The 20,515-nt window shown below is 44.3% G+C and overlaps 1 protein-coding gene across 1 annotated transcript; it reads right to left on the bottom strand.

Annotated features, from left to right (window-relative positions):
- Positions 1–5,099: 5,099 nt before the first annotated feature.
- LOC131689687 (tyrosine-protein phosphatase non-receptor type 4) lies at positions 5,100–20,097 on the bottom strand. The gene is made up of 10 exons (XM_058974942.1): positions 19,552–20,097; positions 8,611–9,230; positions 8,342–8,550; positions 8,126–8,278; positions 7,885–8,036; positions 7,525–7,815; positions 6,823–7,457; positions 6,138–6,765; positions 5,899–6,076; positions 5,100–5,841 (listed from the first exon to the last, which is right to left on the bottom strand). Exons 2-10 carry the CDS (start codon positions 9,179–9,181, stop codon positions 5,518–5,520), a joined length of 3,141 nt encoding a protein of 1,046 aa, XP_058830925.1. The 5' UTR covers positions 9,182–9,230; positions 19,552–20,097; the 3' UTR covers positions 5,100–5,517.
- Positions 20,098–20,515: the final 418 nt, after the last annotated feature.

Here is a 20,515-nt window from a genome sequence, read left to right as displayed (position 1 = left end):
TTCGATAATACTTCGATTGAATCAATACGATGTGATACAATGTCGTTTACAAATGATACCATAGAAAACTCACGACGATCTTTCAAGGTTTGAATGTCAATTAGCATGCACCGTGCTTCATAAGATGGCAAATGTAGTCCGGTCCAAACTAGTTTAAGAAGTGCGAACATCAAAAACTGCTTTTGTACTGATTCTATCCGGTTTGCATGCGTTGCTGAATTTTTAGATTCCAAAATAACATTCATGGATCATTATAACACAATAATTAACAAAGCAAACAGCACACTAGGTTTTATTAAACGCTTCAGCTATAATTTCCAAGATCCCTTCACAATAAAAACATTATATGTAGCCCATGTGCATTCAACACTAGAATATTGTAGTATAGTTTGGTCGCCTTTTTCAACAACACGTGCAAACCGGATAGAATCAGTACAAAAGCAGTTTTTGATGTTCGCGCTTCGTAAACTAGGTTGGACCGGACTACATTTGCCATCTTATGAAGCACGGGGCGTGCTAATTGACATTCAACTCCCGGTACAGATTTAATTGTGGCAACACTACTCATAAGGATATTAGTCGCTAGCTACCCAAGCAACCAGCAGTTCGGATTATACTTAAACACTTAAAAGTTCACATAAAATTCTTCTACTGAATCGATTTTGTTGGCTATTTTCGGCAAATTTGAGACTAAGAGAAACGAAATCAATGAAATTGAAAGACGGATAGGTATTCTAGAGCGAATCAGTTATAAACTTAGAACGGAAAACTAGAACTAGACAGGCTCATATGGGCATGATCGAAAGGAAATGTGAAGAATTCTTTGCCTTCTGCAGAGTAGGAGTTGGGCGTTGCACCCAAGTCTACCGCATGGTCTATGGTAGAACATAACTCATCATCATGTTTTACCGCCGACGCCGGCGTCATTTTACTTGCTGTTTGTTTTTAGTGCTGTTATTTTTCCCATCCTTATAATTCTACTTTCTCGCTCCTCCTTTCATTCTGCTCAGGATATGATGTGAAGGCATGGCAAGGTACAAATCCCTTCCCGACTACATGCAAGGAACGTGCCATTTCAGTCAATATATTCTGATTATAACGAGTGATGTTTCGATAGTAAGCACAGAGGTTCTGTTTGCCGAGGGGAACCAAAACCGTCTTTTGGTATAAGAACCAAACGCCTGGTACTAAGCAAAATTCCCGAATAGGAAATTTTTTTATTAACTTGAGTGTACTGTGACCACAGATTGTTTTTTTAATGTAGAAGGAAAATTATGACAAATGGCATTTTCTGCTTGTCTCTAGTACGCCAGGACCGTCTTTCACGAGCATTTAAAAATGCATTATTAATATATATATATATATATATATATATATATATATATATATATATATATATATATATATATATATATATATATATATATATATATATATATATATATATATATATATATATATATATATATATATATATATATATATATATATATATATATATATATATATATATATATATATATATATATATATATAAGTCAATGTTTGTATGTATATGATTTATAAACTCCCTAAGGGCTTAAGGTTGAACAGAGAAGGGGCAAAAATCGAAAACGAAAAAAGCAGTTTTTCCACACCGTGTGTTAGATCTTCATAAAAATCAGCAGTACTGTGACAACATTCTACATAAGCTGATTGATTTTTATGAAGTTCTAGCACACGGAGGGGTAAAAAACTGCTTTTTTCGCTGTCGATTTTTGCCCATTCTCTGTGCAACCTTAACCGATTGCCAAAAAATTTGTCCATTGTAGGCATTTGTTATGGAGCGTGTTTGTGTGCTATGGTTAGGGATTATCTGCCCGCCAGATGGCGCTTCGGAACAAATTGTGTTTTCCTCCTATTTCGTTGCAAGTCGCAGCAACGCGCGATGGGTATTAGCTAGTTAGTTATAAAAATAACCACTCAAAAAAACTTAAAATTCGACGAAATAAAAAAATTCAGCATTAGAGTGCTGAGTTGAATGGCGTAATTGAATTTTGTGTACAAGGTATTATTAAGGTTATTTATTCAAGATCGCACACTTTCGAAATCGTCCACTGCGGAGGTTCAGCATTTTCTGAGAAGTTCTATAATATAATGCAGCGCATCTTTTGAAAACAATATTTTCGTGATTAATCCTCCTATAACTAATAATAGAAAATCAGCTCTACAAAAACATTATTTGGAGATATGGTGTACTCAGTAAAGTTCTTGAGAATGGTATAAGAAACTTTGCTGAAGACATACGAGTTGTTTGTACGCAACACCTCGATATATGACAATATTTACGAAATTTCCTTAAATTATTTTTTTTTTCGAGAGTTGTCCTACTGGAGCTGTAGAGCTAGATTCTCGGAAGGGCTCCCCGTCAGAATCACATACTACAATTTGCAGACGAGACAGGCAATGTCGCCCAATAAAACACTGCATTAGGCCAATTGTAGCGGGCCGTGATTCTGAATGTGATATTCATTGTATGGTTTAGGTATGTGCGGGCGTAGGAACTCGCGATCACGTGTATCATCGCGAAGAGCTCGAGCATTTGTAGTTAACGTTTTCGATCGCGTGTGCGTTTGTATGTCTCGTGTGCTAACGTGTATGTAACTTCGCGTGTATAAATTCTATTTTATAACCGTATGCCTTTCGCATATTCGCATGTGTTCTTGGATAATCGCGCACGGACCGTGAGTCTAATACTTAATTTTTTGGTGTACTTCTAAGATGCTAAAATAGTGTGAGATCTTCTATATCACTAGAGTGCCCGCTGATGTCGCCATGGAACGTGTTGTCTAGTGGATATGTGCTTTATTTTTTTTTTGGTCCTACTGAATGTATGGACCTAAGTTATTAGGACAGAGAGTAATGGTTTCCGGACGTGACCGATTCATGAGCGCGCGAAAACGGACGTTTGTAGGTTCGTGTTTGAGACAGCGTTTGAAACTTCGCGAGCGCTAAAACGTTCTCTTTATTACCAGGGTGTTATTAAGTTTGCACGATCGCGAACGTAGGTGTGCGTTGTTAATCGCGAAGGGCTTAAGCGTTCGTACGTTAACGTGTCTGTCACGTGTGCTCGCGTTCATGTGACTTCGCGTGTACAAGGCTGGATTTTGTAACCGTGGGGCATTTTCTATATACGCGTGCGTTCTTGGATGGTCACGCGGACCTTCATTCTGATAGTTAGTTTTTGGTGTACAATTCACATTCTGACAGGGAGTAAGTTAACCCATATCACTAGAGTCCTCGGTCATGTCGCCATGTAACGTGGTGTCCAGTGGATATGAGAGCTTTCTTTTTTTAATTGATCCAATTGAAGGCATAGACCTAGTCTGCTGATATCAAGTATAGAAACATCCGGAAGTGACCGATTCATGATCGTGCGAGTGCGGGAGTTTTTAGGTTCACACTTGAGACCGCGTTTGAAAATTTATAGGAGCTGAGACATTCACTTTATCACTGGGATGCGATCATGTTTACTAGATCGCCGATGTAGATGCCGGGGATGATAGCGAAGCGCTCAAGCATTTGTATATTAACGTGTTTGTCACGTGTATGTGACTTCGCGTGTATAACTTCGATTTTATAATGACGGATTGTGTAATTTTGTTTGATCGCGCGCGGACCGTGAATCTGAAACTTAATTTTTAGTGTATGATACAGATAGTAGTCCGTTTCCCCATATCACTTGAGTTCTAGGTCATGTCACCATGGAACGTGTTGTTTAGTGAATATGAGTATCACTTTTTTGATTGGTTCAACTGAAGGCATTAGTCCAGGCTGGTAAAACTTTCGGACGTGACCGCTTCATGATCGCGCGAGTGGTGGGTTAATGTTTGAGACCGCGTATGGAAGTTTAAAGATGCCACGTTTACTTAATTACCGGGGTGTTTTCATGTAGGCGAAATCGCGGGCGTAAGTATATGTGGATTATTGCAATTGCATGGTCGCGTTTGTGGCCAGTTTTGTGTTATCGCGAAGGACACGAGCGTTTGTACCTATATGAGTATAGATAGCGTATAGCAGAGATATACTAATAAAAGGAATCCTAACATGCTGAATAAAGAAAAAAGATGCAAAGAGCTTGACTATAAGTGTATAAATTGAACAATACTATTTTGGTATACATAAATAATGGAAAAGCAAACTAATAGATGCACAGAAGAAACAGACCAATGAAGTAGAATAGAAAAACACATGTAACATGCAATCAAACTCGTCTAAATGCAGCAAATGTTGTATATTTATCATTACCGACAATTGCATGCTGTTAGACTTTCATCATGCTATGCTGGCCGGGAATGGATGACTCACGTGCGTCGGTAAATTTATTTTACCCTAATTTATCCAGCCCGACTTTCCCCAATGAATAGAACTAAATGCTCAGATTGATCACCAGAAGTATTAGCCACTATTCTATCATATACGCCAGTTCTGCATCCATTCCCTGATTCAACTGTCACAAATACTCAGACGAACACATACATAGATAGACATACGACTAGCACATAACAATTGTACACTAGTACGAAAAACTACGATTATTACAAAGCGACAACAAGAAACCTATTCTTCTTATTCTACTTTATTAAATTGATTTAATTGGTATATGCACGATGACGAAGTTGACCGATAAATGGACACACAATGACTCCCTCCGTGAGCCCCGCCCACGAATACCACCAATAGAACAATATTTGCAAACATGGTACACAGCAAAAGTCAATCTACGTCGATCCGCCAGTCGGCCACGCCACCGCCCATTGACCAGTGGTTTAGCGTTGGTATGCGCTGGTGCGGGGTATGAAAAAACATATAACATAAAAAAGGCGCATAAGCCCTCTCGGTCTCCTCGATGCACCACTATCGAGGCGTAATGCAGTACCCATCTTAAAGCAATTGATGCTTGATGATGTTTGCAATACCGTCAAACCCCTAAACCTTGGGGAGGGATTTACGAAATTTCCTTAAATTATACTCATTAAAACCGATTCTGGCGTACTAGAAACAAGTTTTCATGTTTTTCTATACTTTACGGAATGTTTCTCTATCAAGGAAAGAAAACGTTTTATTTTATAGATTTATTTTAACTTCAAAGTTCGTAGAAAATTGACAAAACTCGTATCGGGGTGACGGAACAAACGAAGGACACGTACACCGGGTCAGGGAAATTCCTACTATTTACCGTACTCTACAATCTGTCTTCTTCAATGTGTGCTCCAATGGGTGATAATGTCGATTTACGTTTACATAGCACTGATTATGTAATATGATAAAAGTTCATATAATCACTTAAATGTATACGATATATGCATTTGATTACGATTACTGTTGTAGAAAATAAGTATACATGGTCATAAATATGTAGCTGCTACAGACGAGATACAGAGACGATACTATTAGGTAAATGTTTAACTTAAATACACTGTTAAAACCCATTTCATCAAAACAACATATGCAGGAAATCTAGACCACAGTTTCTAATCATGTTTTCCCATTTTCATTTACCGGTACAGGGTCTCCGTCATTGCCATCGGAGGGTGTGACATTGTTGGTGGTAGGAGTTGTGGTTAGACTGGTGGTTTCAACAGCTAGAGGTGCATTCCGTTCCGTATATTCCCCGTCAAGGGGCGAAAAATCTTCTTCACCGGAAGATACAGGCGCCGATCCACCATTTATGGCGATGAATTTAAGTGCTCTGGCGGATGCAATTTTTGTGCCGGAAGCTGCCTTTGTCTCGCTCATCTCCCTGGTTACCATTATCTTGTAAGCTGCACAGATGCATTCACAAACGAAGCGATACTGACTCTGTAGAAAAAGATAATTTAAAAAATTTCGTTTTCTGCTCACCACACACGTACATACCACATTCTGTACCATGCAAGCACGCTGATCACGCATCGCCTGCACAATGTCTAATGGATAAATTGGTTCTTTTTCTTCCATCAGGGCCAAAGCAGTGTCCATTAGAATGAGAACGCCGGTTCGTCCGATACCAGCGGAACAGTGGACGATTATTGGTGGATTGGCTGCACTGATATATCTACAGATAAAAAACAAAACATATTGATTTATGTGAAGAAAGCTGGCATAAAAAATCTTACTGGTGCACAGATGTTGAGGAAGGCATATCATTTGGACTTTCATCACTATCGGTATGCACCACGCGTCGCTCCGACATATCCAGTCCACCGTTTTCATCCATCGTTCTCAGTTTCACGTTTTTCAAACTGGCCTCAATTTCCTGTAGCAATGTGGTGTTACGAGCGGCACGTACTTTCTCGGTGAACTGAAGGAACAAATCTGGATCAGCAGGTACACCGTGATCTGGCCAGGCCAAATACTGCATGTGTTGAATGGTTCTTGTTTCGCCCGTTTTCTCGTCATTGAGTACCAAATCGCGAAACACAAAACTCCCCGTCTCGTCCGGTTTTTCGGTAATACATTTGATCGAAAAGCCCTCTGATAACGCCAACGGTTCCTCGTCGGCTGATGGCCAATACTGGTGACACTTGGGTCGCCCTCGTTCCATCACTGTAGTCAGCATTACCACAAGGTGACTGCTCTCCTGCTGTACCATCCGCCAGAAGTCGTTGACTGTAGTTGAAAGCGGTCCTTGGGTGGCAATGTACCGATTGATGGTACCCGTTGGGGGGATCTCCATATTAACGTAGTTACCATTGATGTAGTCACCGCTTTCAGCGTTTAACAGCACCACACGCGTACAATCGTCTGCGAAACAAAAAGCGTACTATAATGATGCAAAGATATATTAATTCAAGAACTTACAAGGCGAAATATCACGATATCGATTTTTGTTTACGTTCTCATTCTTTTTGGCCTCCGTAATGGCCAGGTCAGCATTTTTCCTGTACAATTGTTCGTATTGTGCCAACAACGAACCGGAGGCCAGTCCGTCGTTCAACAGTAGCAGTGACTGCGTAAACAGCTGATCGCCGTTCAACTCACCACGCACGATGTCATTCTCCTCCGGAACGTACTGATATAGCGGTTCCTCTTCCGTATAGTCGACTAAGGCATTCGGTTTCAGCGTGAGCATTAGCTCACCCCCTTGGCGGGAAGCTCGTATTAAATTCACAACCTGTTCGTGCATCATCGTGCTCACATCACGTCCGTTGATCATCACTAGCTGATCCCCTTCGCAGATTCTTGGTGTGCTCCTGTCTGCCGGCGTGTGTGGTGCCACCCGGGATACCTGAACGGGAAGGTTCAAATCTACGCCGCCTTTCACATTGAAACCGAATCGTCCCTGATCGTCCGCCACCAGCCGTATGGTCACAAGACCTTCCTCGTTGGGAACGGAATTCTCCGGATTGTGGATTCCGTTGTATGCCGGCGGAGAATCGAACATTGTCGGTATCTGAGCATCGTAGGTTCGGGCGCAGTGCTCAATGAAAGTCGGACTAATAAATTGAAATGAAATAGAATGATTTTATCATTGTGAAATTTTGGAGGTTGAATCAAACTTACTCATCACCTTGCTGTTCCCAGGCCTTTCTCGGTATCGACGGAGTTTTTGTAGTGACTTTGTCGTACGAGCGGGTAGCTTTTGTCAGGGACAGCAGAGACAGCTGATTTTTATTGGCGGTAGTTCCATTCCCATTGCTGCTGTCATTAGCGGAACCATTCAACAGCGGTGTCTGAGGCTGCGAAGGGCACAGTAGTCGTTTACTGGGAGAACGGATGAAAATCTTGGCAACTTTGCCGCGTTGTCTACTCTCCTGGACGGCTTGCAGCTCGGTGCGGCCTGAATAGTGAAATCTGAAAACAAAGAAATTTGTTCATTTCAGTAGAGACTCGCATTGTCCCGAATAGATGTGTAACACCTACTTAGAACCTAAAGTTAATGGCAGGAAACGTGGTGAACGGTGCGGTCTTTGCAGTCTGAAAAACGAGTGATGTTCGACACATGCTTTCCACAGTGTTTTGGCGTTGCGATGGGAGCCCATACTGAACCCGAGCAGTGTATCGTAGTTTTCCGACTTCAGTTGAGATGTGAACGTGAAGTGAAACCAAATTGTGAATTTATTTTCAAATTAACATCAAAAAATTTTAATACTACCCAACTTACCGGTTCCCGTCGTAATTGAATATAGAAATCTTTGCGTTTGAACGACACCTTCACCATCTTGGACCAGGAAAAGGTGTTGACGCGAATACCATTTTGGTAGACTAGTAAACCTATGGACGAGACGCCCAGACTCAGTTCTTTGCCGGTCGAATCCTGCAGCAATTAAAGGTTCATAATAATTCAGACTTATTTTAAATCACGAATTGAAGAAACTACCGTTGCTTTATGGAAATCTATCCCGTACATGTCCAAGCGTTTGGCATGCTCGAGATAGTTGTACTCAGCATCCGCCGGGAGCTGCCCCCGGTGAAGTTTATGCAGTTCCGAAATCCGTCGTTCAATTTCCTCGTTCTGCTCGGGTAACAATTGCATTTCACTAAGATAACCGTGAGTGTGATCCAGTGGATTATAGTCGCCCAGTTCAGCTGTAAATAATGATAACAAATGATCTTACTGAAGCTAGATAACTGATATATGACACTCACACTGCACTGTATAACTAGCGAGCAAACAGGCGGTATTCAAACCCACCGGCAGTTTTTCTTGAAATATATCTCGCTTTATCTGTAGATAAAACTGATACCGCGTATACTCCTCGTGTAATCGGCTCGGATCTGTTACGTAGAATTTCACTCGAAAGGCGAGCACCGGGCACGATTCGCCCGAAAGACGCACTGTGTTCCACTGTTTGCGGAACGGTTTGATTGGATCAAGCCAACGACCCGTTCCAACCATCGTGCCATCAGTGCCCTTTTTCGAACTTCCTGTGCTACCGCCATTTACACCGTTGACGGAACAGTTTCCGTTTGTGCCGGTGCCACATTTAGACTGAAACTGTAGCCCAAAGTAGTCCCGCTCGGTTAGTTCCAAGTGCTGAAAGACCTGTTCGAGTAGGTCAGCTCCCTTTGCTTTCTTCTCTAGCTGGAAGGTGTGGGTGCTTTCATCGAGGAAGAGAACGGTCACCGCTTTGGTTTGGACTTTCCTGTCGCGCGCCAGTTCGGCACTTCTCACTTTGTACGAACCACTGAAACCACTGAGACGGATGCGCTCAAGCATCGCTGGCCATCGTCTCTTCCGGATAGTTGACTGTTGCGGAGTTGACAATCTGGAAAATAAAGTGAAAAGATACATTAAATCATACCCAATTTGCTGGACGATAGATAAAGTTTTAACAAAGTGCGTGGCAGAAATCTCCACCATTTTTTGATCCCCTTGTTTTTCGTTGCGCTTTAGATGCACTTCTTTCTTCTGCTTTATCTCAAAGCCTAGATTGGACCGGAAAAGGGTACATGGATCAAAAAAGGTTGAAAACCACTGATCTATATAGCTGCCATTTAGCTCTCGTCCCCGTGAGCCATTTAGAAGCTGATTCCATGAGCCATTTAGCTCCTGTTACGGTGCGTCTGCTCCCAGTCCTATCACGATCAACTTGGACAGTCACCGGCAGCGACTGAGAGTTTCCCGGCAGCGGAATTTCTCTCGGTACTGATGTTCGTTTCGTGAGCCAATTACCTCTTATTTTGTCACGATAAAGTCGGAAAGCCCACGGCAGTAAATCTTCTGCTGTGAATTCCCTGGCGGTAGATTTCTACCGATACCGATGTTCGTTTCAGTGAGCCATTTAGCTCCCCACCTCGTCCCGACCTACTGGATCTAGTCCCCGGTGTTGGATCTAGCCTCTTCAACGAGCCATCCAGTAAATGATGGGATCTGTCCAGCGATTTTGGGTGGAATGAAGCTTCCGGTTCACAACGACTGCTAGCTATTCGACGCGATCTACTCGCTCTTATCCCCGGATCTAACGTGCTCACGAGCTACACTGTAAGGAGTCGAGCCTGACGTCCTGTTCACTAGCGCCCCGACGACCCAAATCCGATGTTACGTCGCGTACTACTCAACTGGTCCCAGACGGTGAACCTAAACTACATCGGCGGAATTTCTCCCGAGACCCGATTTGTGGTTTCACGGCGACTTTTTAGCCGGTGGGGCTACTTCTTTGGTCCCTTCGCCACTTTCTCTGCAGCTTAGAGCTGTAGCTACTCTGTTGACAGGATCCCAGATATGCTCGTCGACGATCTCTTCGACGATGTTGTCAACAGTTGAACTGTCACACCAGTCGAAATTCTTCGTAGCTAGGGCATTCCAAGACCACGTGTTCCTGTGTCTCTTGTACGTTCACATACTTCAGGCAAAGGGGTGACGAAGCATGTTCACACCAATGCAGGTACTTCCAGAAGCATCCGAACCCAGACAAAAAATGCGTCAAATGGAAGTTCACCTGGCCATGCTTCCTATGCACCCATACCGACACATTTGAGATGAGTCGACGGATTCATCTTTTTTTCTCCGTGTTGTCCATCTCTTGCTGCTACTTAGCCAACAAGTCCGTTCGGACCAGTTCCCTTGCATTTCGTACATTTCTCCGTTGGTAGCATACCACGTCCTCAGCCAGTGTGATGCAGATGGGAATCATCCCGACAATTCCGCAAACCGCCTCCGAGATTATCGTTCTGTACGCACTCGCAACACGAACAACCATTTGGCGAAACGTGCTTGTCAACTTCGTCCGGTTCCGCTATGAATTCAGTGCAGCTGTCCGACTGGTACGGCATACCTCAGTCATCTGCCAGGTGACGTCTCGTGTTGCATCTTGCTCCTCCAATGTTCGGCGGGATCCTTGCCAATCCTTCTCACATACATAGCTGTTGCTATTTAACCGATCGTCGACCATCACAACCAGGTGCTTCAGGGCATGCATTTTTTTTTTCTTTTTTTACAATGGAGAATACATTTACGTACTAACCCAGTACTCGTGCTATTAGTAGATGCCAAGCTACCACACGGGGTGTACTGTGGGTGTGTCGGGCTCGAATAGTGACGCTGCCATTATTACCGACTAAACTCCATTGGGCTCCGCCATCGTTCCCCCCAGGGACTACCTCTCGGTATTACTTCTGGGGGATGGCTGTACTTGATGTACTCATTTACTCTCGCTCACGCGTTCATACGTCATGTATGAGGCTTACTTGGGTGCTCTCTCTCGCACCTTGATTCACTTTCTAACACTCCACATGAGGCTGACTTTTGTGCTCACCTTTTTCATTCCTTGCTAGGCATACTTTTGTGCTAGCCTCTACCATACCATGTGAGGCTGACTTTTGTGCTCACCCTTAACATAACATGTTCGGCAGTTTCGTCTACACCTGGGCAGTCAGAGCAGGCGGGGACCTCCGCGTGCCTGATCCTGTGGGTCCACCTACCTTTCGGGGGTTATCCCACTCACGCTGTCATCTGGCGACCGAGGTCACCTTGGTGCGCTCGCGGGCTCCTCTAGTTCCACGTAGCTCGAAGCACTCCTCGTCTTCCCGGATGACCAGCCCGACTGGCATCATGCTCGCTATCACGCAGGATGCATCGTGTGATACCGTGCGGTAGGCAGATATCACTCTGAGGCACATCACGCGGTAGGTGCTCTCCAATTTCCGTAGATAACTGGTTACCCTCAGTGCTCTTGACCATGACGGGCCGCCGTACCTGAGGATAGATACGGCAACACCTGCCAGTAGCCTACGTCTACTGGCGTACACCTTTGAGCTGTTGGACATCATTCTCGATAGAGCCGCAACAGCAGTCGACGCTCTCTTGCATGTATAGTCGACGTGGCTGCCGAAGGTCAGTTTGTCGTCTATAATGACTCCGAGAGACTTCAGACTCCGCTGTGAGGTGATCACGACTTCTCCCACATGGATAACTGCATGTTCTGCCGACTTGCGGTTGTTGATGATAACTACCTCCGTCTTATGCTGAGCGAGCTCCAGGCCTCTCGCGCTCATCCATTATTCCACCGTGTTGATCGCGTGTTCTGCAGTTAGTTCTACCTCAGGGATTGACTTCCCATAGATCTCCAAGGTTACGTCGTCGGCAAAGCCGACGATCTTGACCCCAGGAGGAAACTTCAGTCTCAGAACCCCGTCATACATGAGGTTCCATAGCACCGGGCCTAGGATCGAGCCCTGCGGGACTCCGGCGGTAATCGGAACCCTTTTCTGACCGGCATCGGTCTCGTATAGCAGTACGCGGTTCTGGAAATAATTTTCCAGGATCCGGTACAGACCCACCGATAGACTAAGCCGGTGTAGCGAGAGCGCGATGGCATCCCAGCTTGCGCTGTTGAATGCGATCTTCACGTCAAGTGTCACAAACGCACAGTATCGAATGCCTCGCCTTTTCCCTTGGATCGCTATTTCGGCAGTCTTTATCACTGATTTGATAGCGTCCACCGTGGACTTACCCTTTCGAAAGCCAAACTGGTTGCTCAGAAGGTATGGACGGCCCCCATACCTTCTGAGTACGGGGTTAGCCTGTTGAGGATGATCCTCTCAAGCAATTTGCCAGTCGTGTCGATCAGGCAGATTGGTCTGTACGCCAATGGGTCGCCTGGCGGCTTCCCGGGCTACGGCAACAGCACCCATTTCTGCCTTTTTCATCTATCATGGAAGCGGCACTCGTCAAGGCATCTCTGCATAGCTAGCCTGAACATGTTCGGGTTCGCTATGATCGCTGCCTTGAGAGCGCTGTTTGGAACTCCATCCGGCCCTGGGTCTTTGTTCATTGCTATGGAATTAGCCACTGCGAGTACTTCTTCATTCTTCACCGGAGCCACCGTTTCGGCCGCGCCTGCACTGTCTCGTGGTGTAGATGGCCAGGGGCTTGTGACTCAAAACGGGAAGAGTACTTCGATAATCGCCGCCAAACCGGTTCGGAGACTGTTCTGGGGATGGAGAGCCCCCTTTGGTCTTGGCCATCACGATTCTGTAGGCGTCACCCCACGGATTCGCATTGGCACTCTCACACAGGTTGTCGAAACACGCTCTCTTGCTGCTTTTAATGGCCTTGTCAAGGGCCAATTTCGCAGCTCTTTACGGCGGTTCTCTCTTGCATGCTCGGCTCTCTGCATCCTACATCTAGCTCTGAGGCAGGCTGATCGTAGAGCTGCCATCCCGGCTCTCCACCAGTATACCGGACATCTGCCGTTTCTTGGCAGGGTTTTTCTCGGCATAGTGGCGTCGCACGCGCGTGATAGAACGGCTACCAGCGCATCCCCCTTAAACTGTCGGTGTTGGCCTCCAGTCCCAGGGCCGCGGTGAAAGCTTCCACCCGCGTACCTGACAGGGATCTCCCGCCCTCGGATGCTGCACACCATAGTTGATCCTAAAACGGATTGCTAAATGATCACTATGGGTGTAGCCTTCGTCTACCCTCCATTCCATGCCTGGAGCCAGACTCGGGCTGGCAAATGTTAGGTCAATCCACGCCTCCACTCCGTTTCTACGGAATGTACTAGCGGAGCCATTATTAGCTAGCACAGTATCGAGTTTCGCAAGCGCCTTCATTAGCGCTTGACCCCTGCTATTTGTACAGCGGCTGCCGCACTCTACTGCCCAAACGTTAGTCTCCCGCTATGACTACCGGTTTCCGGCCCACTCGGTCTGACGGGAGCCTGTCGATCATCTGGTTGAACTGTTCTATTGGCCACCTTGGTGGAGCGTAGCAGCTACAATAGAACACACCATTGATCTTGTCAATCGCAACACCCTCGGCGGAGGAGTGTATTACCTCTTGAACCGGGAACCGTTCCGTTGTACAGATTGCCGCCATCCCAGACCCATCCGTCACCCAATTCCCGTTGCCGGCAGGGATGTTGTACGAGTCGGATAGGAGGGCGACATCTGTCCTCGACTCCGAGACCGACTGCCACAACAGCTGTTGGGCAGCTGCACAATGGTTAAGATTTAGCTGTGTGACGTTTCACGACTTCCTCTTATTGGACTCACCGAAGGAACACGAAGGTCCACCCATAGCATGGTTACGGGCTTGCTTCTTAGCGGTGCAGATAAGGCATTTATGCGCCTTAGTGTAGCCCCGCTTTTTATGACCCTACTCGCCGCAGCGACGACATAGTTTGCTCCTGTCCTTCCCTTGCATTCGTACGACTTATGGCCAGACTCAAGACACCGATAGCACCTATCCACTGAAGGCGGTTGGGGTATGCTAACTGGACATACCGACCAGCCGTTCAATTTTCCTTTCTCGGTAACTTTTTTTGCTTCCGCTTTCAGTAGCCTGAGGTAGGCTACTTGCGTGCCAGAGGGTCCCGCTCTCAAGCGCACAGAGGTTCTGTGACGGCAGCGACATCATCCGCGGTCGTGAGCTTATCCAGTTGCTTACACTGGAGTCATTTCCGCCCCTAACGATCTCACCTGGGCGCCTTAACCCAGGACCTCTTGGGGGGCCGAGGCCTTGTACACCGTACTAAATTGTGCGCCTCGCTTCAACACCAAGAGCATTTCGCCTGTGGTGGTGCGTCTCACGCTGCGCACGTCTTGCCCAAGGGCCGAGAGGCTTTCGGCCACCCGCATTGACTTTAGGACGTCAGCATATTTGTTCTTGTCGATCTTTAACCACAAGGCCTCGCCTCTGTCCTTGGCCTTCTTTGCGGGTCGAGGTGCGTCCGTCGTCGGCTTCCTCTTACTGACCAGCTTCCAGGGGTTTTTGCCCTCCTGTCCCGGTTGCGCCGGGTTGCAGGTACCTTTTTTCTGCTCGGCGGGGTCATTTGCGCCCCGGTTTACATCGACCAAACGGCGTTTGGCCGTCACGGTTACACGCCGTTTGGTGGTACTTTTTGCACCCTCGCCTGGTGACTTCGGCGCCGTCTTGCGTTTGCCCCTGCCCTTCGAGGGGAACTCAGCCGCCGCTTGTAGCGACTTGGCTGCTCCATAGAAGGGGAAGGCTCCTGTCTGGGTACCTATGTCGGCCTTCTCTTTTCCCTCCACCCTCTTGGAGGCCACTGTTTGGGTTCCTCTGTCGGTCTTCTCTCGTCTTTCTACTCTCTTGACTGTAGAGAATAAACGATAATGTAATAAAACTAAAACAAATAAATAAATAATTGAAATAAATAAAACTAATGAAATAAATCGAACTATTACAATTTGTATATAATGATTTAACACATATTAATAGTTATCTAGCTTTCTATGAAGCCATTTATTAATTGATTATATTCCTTCATACATGTTGGGACTGCAGTCAGTAAATGATCAAAGCGTGCGAACATACCATGTTTAGATGGGTTAGCAACGAACTTGGTATGAAAATTCATTCACTTGAAGAAATTCAGGAAGAACAGTTCAGTTTTTCCATTGCGCAGAATTTAGGTTCGGTCACTACATTGACGATGCCTGCTGTTCCTGTCTTGCGACTCGAACAGCTTTGCGGAGCACTAGCAGCCTCTGTTTCAGATCCTTGCTGATGTTTTGTTTCGCATTTGCGAACTCGATGATACTATCGAGTTGCTCCACAACTTTAAGCATCGCGGTTAGTGGCTCGTCCAGCGCGTTGGTAGGGCTATTTCCTACTACTGCTGAGGGGTCACTGGTGCTGTCGGATGCAGCCCTCGTTGCTCCACTAACCACTGGCGGGGGGCCACTGGCGGGAGACCTCGCCAAACCACCTTTGGCAAAAGGGGTTCGGCACCTCCGTTTTTCGTTTTTTATTTTTGTTCACTTCACTCATATTGTTCCCACGAGTTGCGCGAGAAAGAAAGGTCCACCACGCCAGAGCTCCGCAGTACCGTGGTAAGGAACGCTTACTTTGGGGGTTACCCAGGTACCCCACAGGCTCTGTGAACGATCGAACATCCTTTTCACCCCCTCGATCACTCATCCCTCGGTACGGGTCGCTTCACACCTTGGACTTGGGGTTATGACCTTTGTTGCTTTACGTGATGACCGCGGCCTAGATCATCACAACCATCCTCCTTTAACAGGACTTTGGACATGTAGCTCTGGTTCTCAATAGTTCCAAGTTTGTAGGTTATTACAGACATGCTACTATTGAGATCCGTCATTCGCTAACGGAGCTCGGAGCCCTGGTTTAGGGCGCTCCAAGTTTAATAGAGTCTCTATAGTAGGGTTCTTTTCTTTCAAGCCCAGGGCGAAAAAGAGATTTGAACTCAATACTTCGAAATTGCTCGGACATAGTCGTTGACCGCAGAATCAACAAATTTTTTACTATCGTAATTAAAACAAAACAATGATGAATGTTCTTAAATAATCGTTCGAAAAGTCAATGTTAGCCTTTGACACGATGTACTACCAGCTTTGATAACTAAAATTTACATATTCTGAAACTTTGACGATGGCGACTCGAATTGTTATCTTGTTAATAACGGACCCAATCAGGATTCATATCCGAAGCTAAAATCGCGCCGCTTGCTAAAGTAAAATTTACACCTTTCAGATCCGATTCAGTGACGGTTCAGTACTGTGCACGGACACCAATATTCTTTCATACACATCAAATGCGAACATTCACACTTGTCAGATTAAACAGTGCAGTTCGAATCGTTCTTACCTGCAGTATGAAGTCTATATTGACCGTTGTATAAAATGCCTCACAAATGTGACAAGTGCTGGTCCTTTTATTTACAGTTTGGACTTAACAAATTTGGAAGCTATCGAAAAACAACAGTCGCTCAAAAGCAGTGTGTTACTTTCATTGTTGCGGTATCGAACGTTTATTTCATGTTGAGTTCAATGTGAATAATCTTCGGTACAATCCAGTACAATACGCCGTAGTGTTTGAGAAACGGAGCATTTATTAAAGGTGCAGGTATAGCTTAGACCTACGGAAGTCATAGTCATTCAATTCCATCACACATGCAATGTAATACAGAAAACGTTCAAAACCGTTCAAACTGGCCATGCCGGAAATTTTTTGCTATGAATGTGCAACACGTCGTTGAGCATGATAATGTTACAATCAAGATATCCGTTTATATGGACAACGATAAGATTGATGAGCGTCAACCTGATCTATACCCGCGTGCGATAAATTAATTACAACCATTATGTTTAAATACGGAACGGTAGAATCCGTTAAGTTTGAAAGCAGGAAAATCTCTTTCCCCATATATTTCAGATAGACCGCTACGTGCCAGTTCTGTAATACAATAGAGTAAATTATGTACACAAAACTAACGAAACAGAATCAGCTGCAAGCAAACCCAACATACAGCTCTGATCATTATCAACTAAATCGCAAACAACAAGAGTTGCTGCTCAGGCACTACCGAATGCTGGAACAACAGAACCTACGCACAGCGTTTCCGACCATTGTGATGAGCCTACTACCTCTAAATCAACAGCTAGTAACACTGAGTGAGCCTCAATCAAGTACAAAATAAAATGTAATGATGATTAGCGATTGGATTTCGGGGGTTTTCATGCCAGTAATATATTTCTTTAATAAATATTAACAATTGTGGGATCACTGCAACATCCGATTTAGGAATAATGTGTTTATCATTTATAATTGTTATATTTAATTTTGCTTTATCATTATTTTTCTCCGTTCTAATTTTTTTTTTGGTTTGTGGGGTGTAAAGCATCTACCCTATGTAGCTATGATTAGCACCGAAATAAAAAAAAAAACAAACAAGGCCATTGTGACCACAAACAATATTAAAAACTTGAAAGGACACAACCCAGCAAAAAGAATGAAAACACATATTTGTGGTCAGATGCAGCGACCAATTCAAACCATCGGTGCAACAATATTCGGTGTGAGCAGTAGATTGGATTGCATTTTTTTTTTATAAATAAGCTTCTTTTATTTGGTCTTCTGCTGTCACCAATGCACTGCGGTGACGCGATTGATGGCTTCCAAGAATTATGAATCAGCGTTGTCACTGGCATCGATCGATTCTTCTGTATCTTTTTCGTCGAAAAAGAAAATAAATAAACATCTCGCCTCAAGTTGAATTCGCGGTGTCACAGAACTACCGGGCATTAAATTGCATATGAGAGGCATCTTTGTGATTGTCCGAAAAACCTGCTGCCACCATAGACTCAGGCTTGCTGGTTGAGTCCGGAATGACGAAAATGCGTTAGGCGTTACAGGAGTAGATGCATTTCGAGGGGGTCAAGCGAGACACTCGGTTTGTACATAGTTGTGGTCTGGGTCTGAATCTCATGGTGAACAAACCCTGATAAAATGTCAGGAATCTGGGACATGGGCTCCATTCGAATAGACCAGTGTGTAAAAAAATGGAGAGTCTTGTTCATTATTTTATTCAAGGCTTTACACGATTCAACTTTTTTATGCTGTAACGGACAGTTTTCTAGGACGAACGAATTATCTGAGCATCTTGGCATTTGTTATTGCAACATGCTACATATGAAGTGCAGTTTCAATCTATTCATAATACGATTACCGTCCATTACCATCCACATAGAGCCGTAAAAAAGAGGTATTTTTTGCACAAATCATCACCTAAACCGTTTATGAAGTCTTAAATACACGTGAAGAAACTTTTCTCACTAGGTTGCCCGTATCACCAACGCTTGTGATGTGGAGAACAACCACTTTCATTCATTAGTATGAGAAACCATCTCGTAATGAAGCTAGACGACGATAGGTGTGGAAGAAACCCGATCGTCCGGAACGATAGTAACTTCAGTATTGTAGTAGCCGACAATTCCAACAAATGTCTCAAACTCTTGTCTACTTTCTCCCGTTCACGCCAATTGATAAGATGGCGAGTATGAAGTTAGTAAATTGATATTGCTTCTGCTAGGGTTGGTTTTTAGGCCCTGTACCAACACGCAATAAGGTAACAGTTTCAAACATACTTCAAGTCGTCGACAAGATTGCTACTTGGCTATGGAAAGGTGGCTATCACTGAGCGTTCGGTTCCACCGTGTCTGAGAAACGATAGTATTATGTATTAAATTTTAAGGGTTTTCATATCATTGTACTTTCTTGCTGTAATGCTCGTGCAAATGTTTCGCACGCACGTTCGTTAGTAGATAACATTATCAGCTGTTTTGCTTCTGCTTTCATTTCCCTTTAACGTTTTCGGCTAAATGGCAGAAATAATCAGTTCAAGGTTAGTTAAAGCTAGTTTTTTAGATTTAGAAATGTCGCATTCTAGAACTAGAATTTTTCACTTTTATTTGTTTCATAGTTCCAAAAATGAGACAAACGCTAACGTACGCTACCAGATTTTATATTAAAATTTTTGCAGCATTACAACCGGATACTTTTAAACATAATCGCCCTTGCCAACCTCATCATCAATCCCACTCAATTTTCCGAAGGATAAAAGCGTAGGACGATTTTCGTTAGATTACACAGAACAAACATTACCAACACGAGTGGGCGAAATCAACCGAACCGCCTATCCATCCAATGAAGGATGGGGAGCTTAATTGCCGTATATGCAGCATCCGCACGAGAAAAGTGAAGGTGATATCCCCATTAGATATAAAAGTGAATTTTGAGCATGGATGGATCGATCAAAATTCTGGTCAACTGACAACCACTCATTTAGCAGAAACATGAGAAATTATTAGTAACATCCTTACCGTTCTGCTTGACTGATATAGGTCCGGTTGCTGGATTAATCCTACAAGGTAAACGATAATAGGGAATCTTCACGACAGCATCTGCCGTAAATTAGTAATCCCTCGTTGATGTCCCGAGGTCCCGACAGCAGGTGGATTCGACCGGTCTAGAGTAGATTTCCGCTAACAGGTAGCACTTTCCAGCAAAGTAGGTTGTTTGTCACGCACAGAGTAGTAGTTGGAATGAAAATGAAAATAGCAGAATCAAAACACGCACGACCGTACAAAACGAATCACTCAAGTTAGCTGAAAGAATATCAACATCAGCAGCCGCAGCAGCAAAGTAGAACGAAACGAAGCACACAGAGGATGTATTAGAAAACACTGAAAAAGCACTCTTTATCGCTTCAAATAATCAATACTATGCGAAAAATACTTCCTCGATGGATTATCGACACTTTTACGCAAAATAAACGACATAAAAAACACTATTTGTGAGGAATTTCGCGAAAAGTTCCAGTATTCAACCGACCGAACGTCTGACGAAAAAGGGGCGTAAGGATTTTTTGCTCTGCTTTGTGCGAAGATGACAGTTCGAGTCAACATGTATGATTGACGAATAGACCGGCTGCGGTTGTTCTGGTGGGGAAGTGCTGCCATTTATACAAATTTATCTGTATTGTTCTGATTCTAAGCGCGCAGTACTAGACCAACGAAGACGCATTTTAACGAACCAGTCAAAATCCGGAGTCAATCGAGAATGACTTGATACAATGCAAACAAAAGCAGTACAAGTCTCGACAAAGATATGATTACGGCTTAAAAGCCAAATGTCAAAATTCACTTTGAATGGATATTTCGGACAAACCGTAACTCGCAAATCACAGATGTTGGCAGTAGATTAAAGAGAAAAGTTGTCTTTATCGTTAACTGCTATCGCTATGTACTGTATTCGGCCAGTAACGGTTTGTCCGGAATTTCCTTT

This window comes from Topomyia yanbarensis, chromosome 3, assembly GCF_030247195.1.
Source record: "Topomyia yanbarensis strain Yona2022 chromosome 3, ASM3024719v1, whole genome shotgun sequence".
In the NCBI taxonomy this organism is placed as follows: Eukaryota; Metazoa; Arthropoda; class Insecta; order Diptera; family Culicidae; genus Topomyia; species Topomyia yanbarensis.
The sequence above is the reverse complement of the archived record's forward strand: the minus strand, read 5'-3'. Positions and strand labels throughout refer to the sequence as shown.

Excerpts from the sequence above, each read along its gene's own strand:
- LOC131689687 (XM_058974942.1), bottom strand. The coding sequence starts at position 9,181 with ATGCTTGAGCGCATCCGTCTCAGTGGTTTCAGTGGTTCGTACAAAGTG. Across the intron at positions 7,458-7,524 it reads TGGGAACAGCAAGGTGATGA|TCCGACTTTCATTGAGCACT; the intron begins GTAAGTTTGATT and ends TCAATTTATTAG. Across the intron at positions 6,077-6,137 it reads TCCTCAACATCTGTGCACCA|ATATATCAGTGCAGCCAATC; the intron begins GTAAGATTTTTT and ends TTTTATCTGTAG.